Source organism: Lepus europaeus, chromosome 2 (genome assembly GCF_033115175.1).
Source record: "Lepus europaeus isolate LE1 chromosome 2, mLepTim1.pri, whole genome shotgun sequence".
Taxonomy (NCBI): Eukaryota; Metazoa; Chordata; class Mammalia; order Lagomorpha; family Leporidae; genus Lepus; species Lepus europaeus.
In genome coordinates, this window is record NC_084828.1 from 153,903,033 (window position 1) to 153,921,969 (window position 18,937).

General features: G+C 38.2%; 1 protein-coding gene across 4 annotated transcripts in view; it reads right to left on the reverse strand.

Annotated features, from left to right (window-relative positions):
• Positions 1–5,624: 5,624 nt before the first annotated feature.
• SATB1 (SATB homeobox 1) overlaps positions 5,625–18,937 on the reverse strand; it is a 79,877-nt gene continuing 66,564 nt past the window's right edge. For 2 of the 4 annotated variants that reach the window (XM_062215143.1, XM_062215150.1), the window contains exons 10-12: positions 10,217–10,420; positions 9,548–9,643; positions 5,625–7,976 (exon numbers count right to left, since the gene is read on the reverse strand). In XM_062215143.1, the coding sequence (XP_062071127.1) occupies positions 7,470–7,976; positions 9,548–9,643; positions 10,217–10,420 (807 nt within the window). In that variant the 3' untranslated portion in view covers positions 5,625–7,469. The remainder of the gene's footprint in view (positions 7,977–9,547; positions 9,644–10,216; positions 10,421–18,937) is intronic. The other 2 variants (XM_062215164.1, XM_062215156.1) reach the window with 2 other exon arrangements.

Consider the following 18,937-nt stretch of genomic DNA (forward strand, 5'->3'; position numbering starts at 1 on the left):
TTGTTTATTTGAAAGGCAGAGAGACAGAGAGGGATCTCCCATCTGCTACGTTACTCCACTAATACAACAGCTTGGGCTGACCTGGCCAAAACAGGGAGACAGGTGCTCAGCCTGGGTGTTCCTGAGGGTGGCAGAGACCCAACTACTTGTTGCCTGTCAGGGTGCCCATCAGCAGAAAGCTGGAGCGGGGAGTGGAGCCAGGTCTCGAACTCAGGCACTCCAGTTTAGCATTGCAGGCATCCCAAGTGGTGTCCCAACGGCTAGGCTATACGCCATCTCTTTTGAAAGGATCATGGGACATGCTCTTTTACAGACTAACAAGAGGGTTTTTTCACATATGTTTGTTTGAAATGCATGGCTAAGAGATCGGATTTCTGGGATTTCTCTCTTCTTTTTTTAAGACTTACTTTTTATTTGAAAGTCAGAATTACACACACACACACACACAGAGAAAGAGTGAGCAAGAGAGAGAGTGTGTGTGTGGGGGGTCTTCTATCCGCTGGTTCACTCCCCAATTGGCCACAATGGCTGGAGCTGAGTCGACCCAAAGCCAGGAGCCAGGAGCTTCTTCCAGGTCTCCCAAGTGGGTGCAGGGGCCCAAGGACTTGGGTCATCTTTACTGCTTTCCCAGGCCATAGCAGAGACCTGGACTGAAAGTGGAGCAGCCAGGTCTTGAACCGGCGGCCATATGGGATGCCGGCACTTCAGGCCAGGGGGTTAACCCACTCTGCCACAGAACTGGCCCCAAGAGATGGGATGGGTATCATTCCACACTATTTGCCCAATGTTTCTTCTAAATCATCTGATTTTACTCATTCATTCATTTACCAAACACCTTTCTGCAGCAGAATTTGAGTACTATAAGTACCTGATATGGAAGACATGTGATCTGATATGGTTGATCATAACGGTAGTTTCAGCATTCCAGGGGAAAATTTAAACACTAGATAAGAAGCCCTCCTTCTGTGAAGGCAGAACTTCATCTCCGTGACGTTATTGTCTTCTTAGGCACTCAGAATAATGTATTTTCAGAATCATCCTGACACATCTGACATGTGAGTGGTTTGATTTTACTTGATATAGTCCCCTTTTAAAAAAAAAATAGGATAAATGCCAAATGCCTATGTGAACTTCAGAATTTATAGCACAGAATTATTAATTACATTTAGTTCCTTTAAAAAAGTCAAACGGACTGTGAATTAATTCAATGTAGTTTGAAACACAGGAATGAACAAGTCCAGTTAACTTTCTTTTCGTGTTATTTCTATTTCTTGCAGCATATCTCTGCTAAGATTTCCCCTCCCCCAGGCTAAGATTTCTGTCCTTTTCAAGTTCACACCTCAAATATTCTACCTTCCTATGTTTTTCAGGTCTATTGTATTAGTGCCAATTCTGCATTCTCTCTGCTTCTCACCTGTTTCTATTTATTTGTGTATAAGATGTCAAAGGAAAATGAAAAGTAACACCTCAAAATACCACCTTGAAAAAGAAAATGCCAACAAATTCTCTTCCACACCTGAAGCTTTTAATTCTTTAATCCACCATGGAATGTTGTTTAATTACATATTTTATTATGCATAACTGAAAATTATGTACTTTAGTTTCGACAATGATATGAAAGCACGTATTGTTTATAAATAGAGAGCGGCTGCCTTGTCTCTGTTTTTTTATGTGCCAAATATTTGTGGAATTCTCACAGGTTCGAAAAGTTGGCTTTTTGAAATTCTGAGATCTCAGAGGAAGACTTTAACATGTTCTCTAGCAATCAGAGAATTCATTACTTTGCAAAGAATAAGATGACATCACAACATTTTTGTGGGCAAAAATCATGGAATAATTTGGATATTCTTACTGAAGTTTCACGTTAATTTGTTAATGAGTTTCACATACTATTGGAAGAATGTTACCATTATTTAACTAGGTGTCCATTTTCCCTTTCTGTGTGAATGAAAATCTCTTTTATTAGGTTTGTTCTTTGAAAAGTATTGGGTGCATATGGATCTTATACCAGGACAGCAGAATTTTGAGGTTAATATTTCATAATGAAAGATTCCATCTATTTAATTGCAATTACTTAGCAATTGACTTTTTCTGAAAAATTTGAATTCATTATTTTTTCTGCATTTCAGAAAAAAAGAGACGTAGATATTGAAGCTTAGAAGACTTGGGTCTTGGTCATGGCTACTGGAGAGCTGTACAGGGCTGGGCAGTTGGCGAAGCAGTTGAAATACTGCTTGAAATGCGCGTGTCCCACATCACAGTGCCCTGCGCCTCATTAAAACAGCTTCCCGCTAGCGTGCATTCTGGGAGGCAGTCCTGATGGCTCAGGTAGCCGGCCCCCGCCACTCCTGCGGTGGACCTAGACCTAATTCCTGGTCCCTGGCTTTGGCCTGGCTCAGCCTTGGCAATTGCAGACATCTGGGAGTGAAGCAGAGGTTCGTGGATCTTTCTCTCTGTGTGTGATTGCCTTTCAAATAAATACAAAGTAAATTTAAAACATTAAAGAGAGCTGAACAAATCAGTTAACCTATTTGAGTTTTCCTTCCCTTTTCTCTGAAGTGGGAACTTCAGTGCCTGCTGTTAAGTACCTCTTAGTCATATGGAGAGGTTTAAACAAGGTAATGTTTGTCTCAGTGCCTTATAAAATAAAGAATTCTACAAATGTTGTTGCTATTACCATCTTAAACACATTTGAGATAATGGTAGGAAGGGGCAGCGGCGGAGGGGGGGAACTCAATAGGTAAGAAGACTGTACTTGACCTGGCAAAGCAAATATTTGGAAATTAAGTTGCAAACAAAGGTGGAGTAAGTAGGTGAAACCCGTCTCCTCAGTAAGATGCTGTTTGGCAGGTTTATGCTCTGGGCACATGTTCATTTTGCATCACATCCTAAAGGCTCAAGGAATTGAGGGGCGCATTTGAGTATTTGAGCCTTCTTCAGCGTTCTCACCTAGTAGGCACGTCCAGATCTCTTGTGAGCGGAAAATCAGAGCAACACAAAGGACACCGTTTCTTTTCTGGGAGGTGTAAGGGCGCGCATCAGACTCACTCACTGGAATGAGAACTTGTTAGTCCCACAAAGGCAGATTCCCAAGTCAACAGTAAAGAAATACTGTTCGGCATTTAACTTAGAGCAAAGGACGCCTCTTCAGAGTTTACTCCACACAGCTACATTCCCTCATTCACCTTTACCATAGAGAACAGGGACCGAGTCAGTGCTTTTGATCACAGTAGGTGTATTAGGAGCTGAAAACAATCGATGGGGAGAGGGCACTTCATATACAAGCTTGGTACAAGGCAAGAATCTGTAACTGCATTTTGCTAAAAATTAAATTTGGAGATAGGTAGCTTCCACATAAGTAGGGTAATGTAAGAAAAGCTTATAAATGTTGCTCATTTTTTAAACATTAATTCCAAACTATTTTATTTAACATTTGTTAATGTTAAGACAGGTATAGTATTCTGGACATACACCTTCCATCACATTTATTGTTTTATATTTTAATAAAAATGTGCATTAATAGATTGTAGTTTAGTTTCTGTCGAAAGACATGCAAATAGTATGTACATTAAAAGGATTGCCTCTGAAGAAACACTGAAGCCATAATATTCCCTTAAAAAGTAAAAAATAATTATGTGAAGATTATGATATTGGTATCATCTTCTAATATTTGAGATATATTTTTAGACCTGCTGGTTTCCACATTCTAATGCAAATCTCCAGCTTGTTTAACACAATAGTCCTATTTCTATCAGTTATATAATAGGGTATTTCCATTAAGTGATTTTTTATAATTTCACCAGTTTAGAATACCTCATTTATTGAACTCTCTGAAATTTTACAACAATAAAGGACTTTAATAGCAGCCATATATTAACAATAGGGAATAGGGCAGAATTTCATAATGGGATGTATAGGATTCTCATTTTTATTGAGTCACTTAAATGTTTTCTATTTAAGCTATGTGTTTTAAATAAGTAGTTATAGATACCATTCCTTGGGAAAAAACTTTTAAAGTTGAAATTCCTTAGTACTAAATGCTATTACATGTTTTATACATAATATGTACAGACTTTGTTACCAAGTGCCCTAAACTAGGGCACACATATTGGTTACCTTGGTTTTCAAAGGTGATGTGTCAACTCTGCACATTGTGTGGCAAGTAGATACCATCAACATTATTTTCTGCATAATGTGCAAGTACTATATGGCCACGGAGTGTAATACAGATCAGTGGCAAAGTGCTGAGTGAAGGAATCCATGACAGATTCAGATGCACAAGGTCGAACATTACCCGTAAACTACCTGACTCTGCCAAGGTTGTAACAGCAAGAACCAGTATGTCATGCCTAGCTTTCGTTTCTGAAATACTTGGACACAACGAAACTTGTCAAAGCGATTTTATCACAGCCACAGGCAAAAAAAAAAAAAGAGTACTGAAAGAGTACTGACACTGGGAGAGCAATGTGGAAGATGACCTGGGCAAAGCGTGTCGTCTTCCCTGAAAATAATTTGGCTCACTCCATCACTGAACATCAGTCATTAATATGTGCTTTCTAAGAGATTAGTAAAATCATGCTGACTTTATAAAGAGCTACATGAAAATTTTGTTGACATTGTTGACTTTCATTGAAAACATTATTTCAAAAGAATTTAGGAAATTACTAGGAATGGGAAAATCTTATTTGCAACCTAACATGTCTTCTCTCCCAAATTACTAAATTTCATACCAATTTGACATCTTAGGCAGTGTTGGGCTGGTTATTAAAAAAAAAAGGACATAAATTGTTTTCTGCTACAGACTTTTCTTGGAGAAAAGAAAAAGTTTTGAAAAATTAAAAAGGCATAATAATTTCTATTTTTAAAATATATTAAATCTGGTTATTTTTCTAATTCAAATATCTTTGGTTCAAATAATTACTTTTCTGAGTTCTACTGAGCAAGAGTTGTTGCCTCATTTAATAAAGTTTGGAAACCAGTTTGCAATAAACCAGCTGCCTTTCGAGTAGCTCGGCTGTGCTTCAGAAGTGAGCAAAAATTTAAAACTTTATTGGGAGTTCTTGATGATTCCATTTCAGTTTCTTAAGTAACAACAGTTCATCATTAAAGCAGCCCAGCTGCCTACCAATGGGCTCTTCAGGACCTGGGGCAACAGTAGGCAGAGAAAATGGTGACTCCACAGCCAGATCTCAAGAAACCCAGATATCCCCATTAACATCAAGAAAAAAACCATAAAAGAGGAACAAAAGAGGGTAAAAAAAAATCACCAAGACCTGAAATACTGTCCTCAAACTTCCTGTGACCATTAAGCACACTTCCTTTTATATCCTGGCTAAGTTTACTAAGTCTTGTGTTACAAGAGTTTTGAAGATGGAGCTTAAACTCCAAGTGTGTTATTCTTATGTTCATCATGTGGTTTTTACAGTCTGGACAGAAACAAATGAATTCAGAGTTATTAACTTATTCCACTCATAACTCGAAACCAAACACCAGGGTCATCGTTGTAGCATACTGGGTAGGGGCTGCTGTGGCACCAGCAACCCACGTGGACACCAGTTCCTGGGCCTGCTGCTCCACTTCCCATCCAGCTCTGTACTGCTGCTCCTTGGAAGGCAGCAGATGGCCCAGGTGTTTGGGCCCTTTACCCAGAGGGGAGACCCGGATGAAGCTACTGGCTCTTTTACGGCCATCTGGGGAGTCAACCAGTGAATATCACTCTTTGTCTCACCCGCTCGCTGAAACTCTTTCAAAATAAGTCAATGAACGTTTAAAGAAAATGCTTCCTGAAGAGCTTTTATTCAGAGGGTTCATTTGCCCATCTACTTCATTTCTTACTAGTAATGGCCTTTAAAAATACTTATACTTTAGCTTAAGAAAAAGTGTTGCTACAGTTAAAATACTGTGAAATAAAAGCAGGTTGGACCACTCTAAGGACGTAACTGTCAGAGTGTGAATGTAGGTTTTTGTTGGAGTTTGCTATGTTGTTTATCAAGCAAAATATCAACCAAAAAACATGGTTATCATTTTCATTGTGAAATTTCATAACTCTAAAAATGAGCAGGTGTTTGTGACTTTTTACAATATTTTAAGTGACTTCTCAGTTGTTCTTGCGAAAATCAGTAAAATATCATCAAGAAAAATAGTATAAACATACACTTAGGTGAGAGGACCATCCTTTGATTCTTCTTCAAGGTGACTTGACATAAGCAGACAAACCCTACCATGTCATACCATACAAACAATTTTAATTGTGTAGTTACAGTCAATAACCACTCCTAATCAGAACGTTTCTGCATAAAGAAAATTGTGATACACTTATAAAAACAGCCAGCTGTAACAAAATAGCTGGTGTTTTCATAGCCATAAACTCATAAAAAAGAAATACACCTTTATACAGAAATTTTATACAGATGTACCTTTAAAATTGATTGTAAACCAAAGGAAGACACATTGCAAACATCAATTATTTCACATTAATTGCATAATTTTCTAAGGTGATCTATTAGTTTTATTTACCTAAGCTTATTTGCATGATAGTAAAAATTGCATACAACAATAAGAGTGAAGCTTATAGTATGAATTGCTTGGATAACATAGAGCACTTTTTATAGGCAACTGTGTAAAGCACATTTTCTCTATTTAAAACTTTTAAGACACTTTGTTTTACTGCCCATCAAAATACATTTATAAATAGAAAAGAATATCAGTATGGTAACAAGAGAAGCAATATTACATTTAACGGAAACTTCCAAAAAATTAATTACAACATGATGCTGCAGGATCTACAAATAAATAATGAGGACTAAATTGTGTTTCACATTTTCTTTTCTTTTTCAAAAAAAAAAAATAATAAAAGGCATGTAACAATGTGAATGAAAAAAATTACAGTGAACTTTTATTTCCAAAATAAAAACAAATTTGAATTACGGCAGTGCCATATAATACAAGGCATTTGTTGGCATATGTCATCTTTAAACTGCATTCCACAGTCTATAGTTCTTTTGTAACATACAATAGAGTAACAAACTCTTTTTTTTTTTCTTTTTTAAAATAAGGGGCGAGTTTCCAAAGATCAGTGTGGAGTGTTACAGAAATAATTAAAGGAAAGGAAATCATAATCACAGAAGTTATAATGCTTGTTTGAGGCTCCAGAATAATAATCATTGAAAAATAAAGATCACTGGTACCATGCTTACAGGTACACACCTCGGTGTGTTCCGTGAACACAAATTTTAATACCAAACAATCCTCGATGCTTCACCTGGGGCTGCCGAGCAGTCTGGAACACAGAGTAAAACTTCTAGTGCAGTCTGCATGACTCCTTTCCCAACCTTCCCGTCTGTGCAAGTTTCTGAAGATTCATTGGCCAAACAATGAACAACAAAGGTTTTCTGAGAGAACGCGAGGTGGACTTTTCATCTTGTTAGTAAATACCAGTGGCGCCGTTGAATGAAAACACTACTACTATCTCAGTCTTTCAAATCAGCGCTAATGTCTGTGTTCCCTTCCACGGACAGCTCCTCTTCTAGCTTCACCGAGAAAAGGGAGTTGGCATTTTTGTCTTGGACGCTCTCTTCCAAATCCTTCAGCAGCTCCTCCTCCTTGTACTCGGCCACATCCACCTCGAGACCGGAGTTGTCCTTCAGCTTGCCGTGGAGCTTGAGATAGTAGCGCTGGTTCTGAAAGAACTTGATGATGGTGTACTTGGGGAGGTCGAGCTGGGCGGACAGAGTCTGGATGGCCTCTTCGTCAGGGTACAGGCCCACGTCTTGGATGAAGCTCTGCAGGATGCCCAGGGCTTCCACCGAAATTTTTGTTCGCGGCCGTGTCTTCTGCCGGTTCTCCTCGTCGGACTCGGCGGGCGAGGCCACGGTGGGCTGCCGAGGCGGGAGCCGGGGGCCTGCCTGTGGCTGCGGCTGCGGCTGCGGGGGTGGCGGGGCTGGCTGCTGCGCCTGCGGCTGCGGCTGCTGCGGCTGCTAAAGAGAACAAGCAGACAGTCAGGGCTCTGCCTCCCCGCGTCTCACACAAAGCACACAGATAGCTGCTGCTTTCGTAGGGACATGCGTTCCAACTGAAAAGGCAGAACAGCTAAAATGGCCTGCAGCATTTAGAAAAAAAAAAAAATCAAAATGATACGCACTAGGAAGGTACGAATTAACAGGGCTTCGGGGCCTCCCGTGTTGTACGGAGGAAGTGGACGCTCAGTGCTCTGAACACCTGAGCCATACACTTCATCAGGCTCCATCCACATCAGAGGCAAAGACGGCAGAGCAAATTATGATGTCAATAATTAACACACATTCACAATGAAGACTGAGACGCAAAGATTTCAGACACATTTTAGAAAGGTGAGCTACAGGTCCGTGGGGACAAAACTGTGCGTTCTGCCCCCTAAAATCGGATCGCTAACACACGGAGCCAGAAGAGAAGATGAGCATCTGTTCTTACTCAACGTTAACTCTCGGGAGTACAAAGCGTTTTTTAAATTCTCATGTTTGTGAATTTTGTTAGGTAGTTATACTTTAAGACATAGTATTTCTTAGCAAATTGCACTAGGATGACACTGCAAGTTTTTCTTTCTTACCAGAAAACAAAGGTGCAATCCACCATACAATGGCTAGTAAATTGTTTTGTCTATAGTAAACTCAGATGTGATTAGGATTTAAATTTAGCATACAGACACCTTTTCATAATTAGTTTCTGCATATGCACCATAATTTCTATATACAGTTTTAACAAACGTGACACATTAATGTCCTGTACACTCAATATCCATGATTTTTATCAGCAAACTAAATCAATCTGGTAAGCAACAAAGTACTGGGCCTGAGCATTTTTTTTTATCCCTTTAAGAAGCGATTTTATTAAAAACAATTTACATTTTCAAACAAGTACTATTTTTTAATATTAATGTATGTCTTTCTCTTTTTTGTTTTTGCTCAAACAGTAAGTTTTTCAGCCTCTTGTGATTATTTTAGTGTTTGATATCTTAAGGGATTCTCTTTTTCAATTTGTTTTGTCTTTAGTAACATGCAAGGATTTTCCCCCCTGGTAGACAGATAACTCTATTATCGTTTTTAGCCACATATAGATGCTCCCCCACCCCACCCCAGCAATACTAAGAATTAATGCAGGGGATTCAACAGATATAAGGATCTTAAGACTCTGGAAGACAATGGCATTTTCTCTTAAAAGAGAAATCTAAAAACATTTCCTTAGATTTAAGAGAAACAAATTATACAACCCAAATTCAACTGCAATGCATCTTCTAAGCAATCAAAGCTTTATGAGCACCAACAATGTACCTGATCCTGGAACTCTTCTGATCTAAACTCACAGGGGAGTTCTCTAGGTGGACGAATGGAAGTGAGTTCCTTGCCATGGCAAACCAAGCACATGGCTGAATCTGCCGGCACAGTGCTCTTTGGCCGTGGCCATGGTTAGTATGTGCTTCGCAAGCTGGAAAATCCTAACCAAGGGAGCAGGTCTTTACGCCACCCCCTCTGCCTCCCTTTCTTGCTGGCATGGGTAACCTGTGCCCGCTCACCTGAGGAGCAGCACCGAGCCATGGTGCAGGGGTCGGCAGGCCCGGTAAGAAAACGCCTCTAGACTCTCCTTTCCCAAGGGTGGTGGGAGAGGGGCTCTAAAGGAAAGACAAACAAATATGACTCACCCCTAACCTGCACACTATGAGGGTGGGGAGACAGCTACGCGGTGAAGGCAGGCCCAAGGAGCGTATAGCAAGATTTCAATTAGAATTCCCTCCCGTCCTCTTTCTGGACAGAGCCCAGGTCTAAAACTCTGATTCCACAAACTTCCTTTATACAAACAGCAGTAATTCCTTTCCTCAGGGACAGTATGGTATTAAGAGGTGGTGTTTTAAATTCTGATTTAAAAAAAAAATTGACAAAAAAATTAAGCTCTCACAAAAACCCAATACGAGCAAAGACACACTTGCCAAAACAGAAGTGAGAAGAGGGGGTTCCTCTTACTTTGGGGTGGGAGATGAGGGAACAGAGACCCAATACACGCCCTGGAAAAAGTATGTTAATGTTTCTTTTATCTCCCCAGACAAGATGGCGGTGTACTGCTATTGTTATTTCCGGCAAAAGAGCCTTCTGTTTAGACGGATGCAAGAAGAGAAACACTAATTTCCCTGCTAAGTTTGAAGCTTTGTTTACTTGGTGCTGTACTGAATTGGCCGAGGTAAACGAACCTGAATCTGCTCTGCCGGAACATGGATGATGTGGGGAGGCCTGTCGCCATGGTGATGCACCGCGTTGCTCTCCTGTTCATAGATGGCATCCCGCTCTGGCTGAGGAAGACTGAGGAACCTTCGGATCATGGAGAGGTTCTCCCACAAGGTCCTGTTTTCTGGAGAAGGATCTTCTTTCCAGCGTAGCAGCTCACACAACCATCCCTTGGAGACAAGGGCATAATAGGTCAGTTTGTGTTGGGGGCTGTGGGGGAGGGAGCTGGCATTTTCCATTAGAAGCTACAAAGGAAAGGCTGTATGAATGAACTTTGTCTTAAGCACCAAACACTCCAATCTGTGCTATGATTTTTTTTTTCTTTTAACCTGTTAAGATAACTGTTGTCTTAAGGAGGCAGGCTGATTTTAATAGATGTTCAGATTTGCATCTTAAAGGAGGGGCATGTTTTCCAGACTCAAGTGCAACAGAGCTCTCAGAACACTCATCACAGACTTTGCAACATGTGGAACAGGAAAACAAAGTCAAGTGTGCCTCCAGGCTTGCCCAACTTTCTTGTCTGGTGAGTGACCACCAGAGGCCACAGAGGACATTCAATGGGTGGGGCTGATTTTAGCAATACCTTTTTTCCCTAAAAGGATTTCTTAAGTTTGCAATTTCTGTATTAAAAAGCAAACTATACAAATATAGCAAACTGTATTTGTGTGTAACAGAGAAAGGACATGTGGCAGTTGTGTGAGAAAAGGTATAATGATTAGAATGGTCAGGGCCGGCGCTGCTTGCAGTGCTGGCATCCCTTATGGGTGCTGGTTCCATTCCTGGCTGTTCCACTTCAGATCAGCTCCCTGCTAATGTGTTTGAGAAAGCAGTGGAAGATGGCCCAAACACTTGGGCCCCTGCACCCACGTGAGAGACTGGGAAGCTCCTGGCTTCAGATGGCTGAGCCCAGGCCCGTGCAGCCATTTGCGGGGTGAACCAGCAGATGAAAGACCTCTTTCTCTGCCTCTTCTCTCTCTGTAGTTCTTTCAAATAAAATAAATAAATCTTTAAAAAAAGAATGGGCATGGAAATTCTCCAGAAAGCAATACAAAAAAGGGACCTTGGAATCTCATATTTCTATCTGCTGTGGTTTGTGCATAAGATTTATCAGACAAGAATTTTAGTAGGTTTCCCAGGTTAACAGAGAACATGTCCAATGAACGTTAAAATCTGGATCTTTTCTGAAACCTCCTGAGAGCCAGCATTTGATCCTGGGATTACATATCAAGCACCAAACGGCCCAACACAGTGCCTTTTCTAGCCACTATCTTGACTGTCAGGCTCAGTGGGATGGTGATGGCCCGCTCAGACCTGCACTGGCCACGGCAGCCACCCCTCAGCTGTTGTGAGCCTGCTAACAGGCCTGCTCCACTCTGGACAAGTTTCTTGGAGCCATCTACTTGGAGATGCTTGGAAGGTTCCTTCACTCCCTCACGGATCCCTCATCTTGGGCTGCCAGTGTGGTATTGTCTCACCCAGTGTCACAAAATCCCTGGCCCCTGCCCTCAAAGCAGACAACTCACTCTACCCTTCAACCTGTTCTCTAGGGACCCCCATCTCTATTCTTCTTGCTCCCTTCCCTATCAGTCTAGTGCTGGATTTTAGCTGGGACCATGTCCTCACTGGACCCATTCTCCCCTCATTTCTTCCAAGGCCCCCACCAAATAAGCACCTGATTCCTCGTCCCAGGCTCTGCCTTTAAGGGATCTGATGTAAGCCAATGGAGTTTCTTGGGAATTAAGTAAATTAGTTTAATGGAAAAAAAAATTAGTCCAGTTTATTTTGTACTTTTTATACCTGGTTAAGGAGGGTTTTGTTGTTCACTTTATTAGAGGTGAAGGCAAAGGATAGCATGACTTCCCTTCCTTTGCCAGATGAAACCAATATGGAGAAAGGCCTTCTTCTGACTGCAATACACAGAGGACAGGAGCAAGATCTGTTTTTCTCAAAATAGCTTATTTGAGAGGTTTTAAAAGATGGAAAACTGATTTATGTGCTTCCAGGGCCCACCTCCTAGCCAATGTTAACTGTTGCTAAATCTCATGATATCTAAGTTTTCTAGGAAAGTTCTGATATTCTCCTCAACATTTTTTAATTAAACAAATATGTATAAGAGGATGATCTGATGTACTCATTCAGTGTCACTGACTACAAAATCCACAGTGAGGAAAACAGGCAGTAAACTCAAGATTTACCTCAAAGAGTATTAGCTAACAAGACAATAATAATCACTGCGATTACAGTGTCACTGAGCAGTCTTCTCTTCCAAACATGACAGATCTATGCTTATTTTCAGAATACAGGATGACATATTTCAGCTCTATAAAACCATATTTGAGTATTTGAGATCCCATTCATGATGCCCTGAAGACGTTTGTTTAGTTTTTTTCACAACTAAATATTTATTTTCTGGATTAAGCCATGAAAATCTTACATATTTTCCTACATCTAAGCTAGTTTGTTAGATTATTTGCTCCTTACTTTCGCTGTTGGGTAGGTAAGGAATACGTCTTCCTGTAGGCTGGGATACTGTGTAATGACTACTTTCCCTCTTCACCATTTCTGTTTCTTTCACCTATGACAACTGACAAGATCCCTATGTCTGAACACAGCAAGTCATATAATTTTATTTACCTTTCAAGAGAAGGCAGAAGGTTCATAAAGAACATTTTTTTTTTTTAACTTAGCTGGTATTCTACTGTGGCAAAAATTACTAAACATTGAACATCTACAAATTTTAAAAAATGCTGGTAACTAAAAATTGCTAAAAAGTTAAACTAAGAATGATTTATGTAAGAAAAGCTTGGAGAGAACTGAAAAATTCCAATGATTTTTCACATCCTTTAGAAACTTTTAAAAGTAATGCAGAGATCAGTTAGCGCCTGTATATATGTGAAAAAACATGTGGATCACAGATGTTCTTTGGAAAAGAAAATCATTAGTTCTTTTAAAATGGCTAATAATGATAGCTAATTCCTAAACAATCACATTCACACTGTTTTAACAAATATTTCAGAAAAAGAGCCCTGACTCATTCAACAAATATTTTGCTTGTATTCTCACTTCTGTGTCTCTGTACTTATGAGACAGATCTTTATTTTTATTAATTGCCCATGACTAACATAACAGTTCCAGTAGTTTGCTATTAACCTCTAACCTTAAATAATACTTCTAATTCCTTATCTAAAAATAATTTGATGAATTATAAGTTGAAGCATGTCTCTGCTAGCGTTTCAAGAGACATGATGATTTTAAGAGACTGAAATTGGATGCTTCTTAGAAAACCATTTAACCGTGCAGCTGGGAACTGTTAGTTCTACAAGGGTATTCCAAAAAACAAGGCGGGGTGGGGGTGTATGTGTGTGTGCTTTTCTTGATGTGTGTATCTCTTAATCAAAACCAGACTTTTTATATGTGTGTTCTTTGTCAGTGTAGAAATAAATGGGCTCATTCCCAACTTAAGTGGCAAAAATAAGATTTATTCTACTACTGCTACTTAAATACCTTGGAATATTTTGCCTACTTCAAATCCGATTGATTGTGACTCTATTAATGATGACAGTAATCTGATCTCTGTTTTATAGAAAGTGACTCAGGAAGCCAAATGCTTTCTAATTTCCCAATACCTTTTTCTAGGTCAGTTTTCACAAGTGCTATTGTCAGGGTAAATGAACTTGGGAAAGCAATGAATAACATGTCAAGAGTATTTGCAATATTTGACAAATAAAAATAATGACTTCCAAAATGACAACGGTATAGATTTACTTGGGATGAGAGATGGGTAATGAAACGCAGTCTTTTGTTGCAAGATGTGAACATCACCATGTTTTAAAGAGAAGTATCTTGCACTTGATTTACTATAAGACCAAAGGCAGGAGTAGGAAATTACTCTCAAAATTAAATTAGATCACAATTGTTTTAAACAGTAGAAAAGACAAGGGACTAAGAAACTTAAAACAACGAGACTGATGCATTCTCAGAAAACTAAAATGGTACAAGGAACAACCTAAACTTTAAATGTAGTAAATTTGCCAACCAACATTACGCTGCATATAAAGAGGGCAAAATATAAACAGTAGCCACATGTAAATAAATTAGTAAAACTTTCAGGATGTTACTACTTTTCAAACTGACAAAGTTTAATTTGACACCTTCTGTTCTAAACCCTTTGTTTCTATTCAAAATCACGCCTTGAGCTGTTGCTATCAATCACAGCACTCCCCCTATTACTTAAAAAAACTGGCATGGACCCTGAATAAGCTGAAAATGCCATGCAGATGAATTCTGGGATAATATGTTCAAACCTGTTATATACAACACAAATCCTGTAAAGTTATGTATTGTAAACCTACATTTTATGAGAACTAAAAGTCTTAAATCCATCTGCCACAAAGGAAATACTGTTATGTACTTTATAGTAACCAAGAACCATCTGCAAATGTCTTGCTACCGTAAGCAAGAAAACAGTGCAAAAGATGCTAAACCTGAGACTAAAATAAGTAACATTCCTTTGACTGGTTTTGGTTAGAGTTCTATTAAAGAAATGTATTATTTAAAAAAAAAAAAAAAAAAAAGGAAAAGAGAAAATGCAGAATGACTGCCAAACTAGCACTGCAAAAAAGCAAAACAAACTCAATGACAACACAATGGCAATTTATTATGGTCCATGAAACACATGACTGTATGCTCATTTTAAAGGAAAAATTAGCAGTTCTAAACTCAATATTCTAATGATGTGCTTTACTGACAGAATCTTGTTGTACCACATTAAATACAAATCCTGGCACCTTCATCTCTCAGCTGCTAATTTCCAACCAAACTAAATCTCTGATTTCCACTCCACTCTTTTTACAACAGTTAATTCAAGTCAATTCACTGCTAACATTTTAATGAATAAGGGGTGTAGCACAATGATTTTGAGTCAGGAAAGTAACCTGCTCCCACGACTGAATTTACTGTATCTATAAAGACTTACACACATAAATAGAAAACCCTTACAGGGCCTGGACTGTGACTTTTTTTGGTGTATGTAACACAACTAGTTTTCTAGAAGAAAACATACTTCAGCCATCTCTGAGAAAAAAGTAATTTAATGCAATATGCATATATTATCATTATGTACATATACATTTTAAAACTAAGAGTTATAAAAAGAGAAAGAAAATGACAATTCCTGCTGCAACTAAGAGGGAAAATACATTTTAAAAAATAGAATGGTAATTGGAGTTCTAAAAAGCAAAACATTTTATAGTCTGTATTTATTCCCTTTCACCCTCATCTTTTATGTGTTATTTGCAAGAGTATTTTGTTCTAATCTCTGGGGCATATAGTATAATAATATATGATATTAAAAGAAATCAATCTAAATAGGAAAGTATTTGATACAAACATTTTAGTGGAAAGCATGAATTACATTTTAGCAAGTAGTAGGAACAAGGATTAAGTACATAATCCATTAAATCGTACTTCTAACAAAAAATTCAGTATTGTAGACTAAACTACACCAGGCATTTTGAATGAGTACATTTTCAACAACAACTAACTATAAAGCTAGCAATTTATCATTCAGCAAATAATTTTCTACTTTTAAAAGAATCTGTAAGTGTTACTTATGCTAATGAAGACAGTTTTTAATCTGCCCACAAACATGCTAATAGAGGGCAATTTTTTTTTATTTACAAAGCTGTCGGCACTCAAGGGTAATTTCATATCAGTGTTCTGTAAGCTGAGGGAAAATGGGTTCTAATTGTCAGAGCTACTGAATCCTTCACCTTTCCTGGAAAGGTTTAAAGATATCACAAAGGATGCAAGGTGGCTAACGTTGCTTCCCACCACCCCTTTAACTTTACAGAAGGGTTTCATTTTCACATCTTTTATGCTTTATGTATATCCTGCTTCCAGTGAGTATTTAAACATACTATTTTTTGGGGGGACAGGGGGCGGGAGACACTTAAGGCAAAGATGGTGAAGACCTAACGGAGGTACAATCCCACTTCTGCGTATGAGGCTTGAGCGCTTTCTTCGTGTACCAACTTTCAACTTCTTCCCATAAACAACTAACACTTTGAACAGTGACAAACAAAACAGTGGCAAAGCAACACTGAAAGCATTTTAAATTATTTACTAGGTTAAAAGGGTGAAATGATACTTTAAATACATCAAATTTCATCATCTAGGCCATTTTTTGGTGGCAAAGTGGTATTGATCTTTCCAAATGCCTAAAATTAACTATTTTCCAGAAGGTCATTATTCGATTAAAGGCATTAAAGTTGAGGGCAAGAAGCGATGTACTTTTTCTTCTTCCCCATTTAAATCATCATATAATTTAATAGAAATCATCCCATCATGTACTGTAATAAAAATGCTTAAGATATTGTTCTTTACCTCACATATTAACCTTTAAATGTTATGAAATTCTTCAGAAGGAGAACCTTTGCTAAAGCAGATTATTCTATAACATAATGAGAGACCCCCACCATTAACATCAATAAAGATACGTATTCTCCTCTATGGAATTAGTAGAAAATGCATTAATCTTTCTCTCCAGTTTAGTAACATCTACTTTGTATGAGGAGAATCTCAGCAGGCACTTGAAAGTAACTATTCCTGTTAACATTGGTCTTACTAAAGAAAACAGGAGAAATAAATATGCGTAGAGACAATACCAGTAAATGCATTTGCTACTTACAAGTAGCACTTTACATCTACTTTATTAAAGATGGGCTTTAAAAGACACATTTTAAAAGACAAATGTGTGCATGTATTCCCCAAAATATTTATTTTCTAAGTTTTTAAAAGTCCTAATTTTAAACTCCTAAACTGTTACTTTTTACATTCTCTCTAAACCCTCCAGTTTATTTAATAACATCAACAATTTTACCAGAAATTTATGAGTTTTCATATTGGGGTTAACAGGACACAAAATGGCTATCCAAAAATTTCCCACTTGACTAAATTTTGCGACTTTGTCATTGAGAGTTTCAATACCTCCAGCAGAGCTTCTAGAGGTTTCTTATTAGCATAAAGAAATAATATTTATACAAACTGGGGAAAAGCTTTCAATAAAATTTAGTGAATTTAGAAGGAATACTTAGAATCACTAGTAAATGGTGTTTATTTTTAAAATTTTGCTTACAGTTCAATCAAATAAAGGAAAAATAATTTGTTTCCTATGGCTTTTATATATTCACTTCTTATCTATTTTCTCAAAGCCACTGACTTTAGGGCACACATAAAGATGGTGATTTTTCTTTTGCTATAAATTATTTGTTCCATAAAAAGATCATCAGATGATAACTAAGCCAGAGTAGATAAAAAATGGTTTTTAGTGAAAAAGATTGTCATGCAAATAATCTCACATTTTAAAGAATGTCTTCAGAAGGGACAATCTGAGAAGGTAAAGAGAGGAAGATAAAAGTATAAAATTCTAGACAACATATTAAAGTAGCAAACAAGTAGATCATCTCTTAATTCAACAGAGAGACAGAATTTCTAATGAAGACCTGAATTTAAAAATATTCGGAGAACATCTCATTAAAAGTTTACTTCTTTACTCAAATATTTCAACCCTCTTTTCTGAATAGTTTCTTCAAAGCTGAAACCAAACAAATAAAACTCTGGCCTATGTGACTGACGCTTGAACCGAGACTCTGAGAAAAGAATTTCTTATTATTTTTCTTCCCTCAGCCCAACACATATTTTTGACAATTACATAAATTTCAGTGATAAGATCTGGCTTCTGTTTAACATTTATACACTATGCTTTCAAATCCCGTTTTAGTTTTCTCATGTTTCCTAGCTGGTGTCATAGTCCCAAAGTTCACGTACAGTGTTTTCAGTCCTAGCCTCTGTTTCCTTCGTAAAGGACGGTCTATTCCTCCCCTCTGCTCACCATCAACTTGTCAGAGCTGGGGCACCTTCTCCTTGAATTACTCTCTTGGACACCACACACTCGAATTACTTGCAGGGAACAATTGTTTTGATTTCTGAACAAAAATGCTTTTAGGTAATCATTCTTTTTCCTCCCATAACTTAGGGTGAAAAGTACATCCGTGATGACTCCAGCTGTGATGAGGAATCACTGTTCTCACACAGAGCTGATGTGATTCCCACCAAAAGCAGATTAATCTGACATTTACTTTAGCCTAAGCAACTTCCTAATAGGTAAATAAACACGCTTAAACTTTCCTGAATCCTCTTAACTATCTTTGCAATATCCTCAATAAAGGGATCCCAGGATGAAAATCATGGTATTAGCCTCCTGCTCTCAAGCTCTCCAATTATACTGTTGATCGTTATGACCTCTAACGGCTTCCTGGTATAGGGTAAAATCTACACTTTGCCAGGACTGCATTCAGGGTTCCAGTCAATCATACTCAACGTCCTAATTCACTGGACTTTTTATTAGCGACTGCCCAACACTGCCCCACATTCTAGTCTCCATTCTTCATATGGTTCTAACAAGAAAGCCTTTTCCATTTTTTTTCCTGCCCATCCAAATGCTTTGTCATACTCTAGGTACTCTGTATGCAATAAAGGGTCATATCCTATACAGGCATTCATCTACGTGGACTTGAGCAAACTATTTTTCTGAGCCTCAGATTTATACTGTACAAGGTACAGATAATGTATTTAATGTTATTTAATCTCACAGGATAGGCTCATACAAATACAACAGCATACATTTA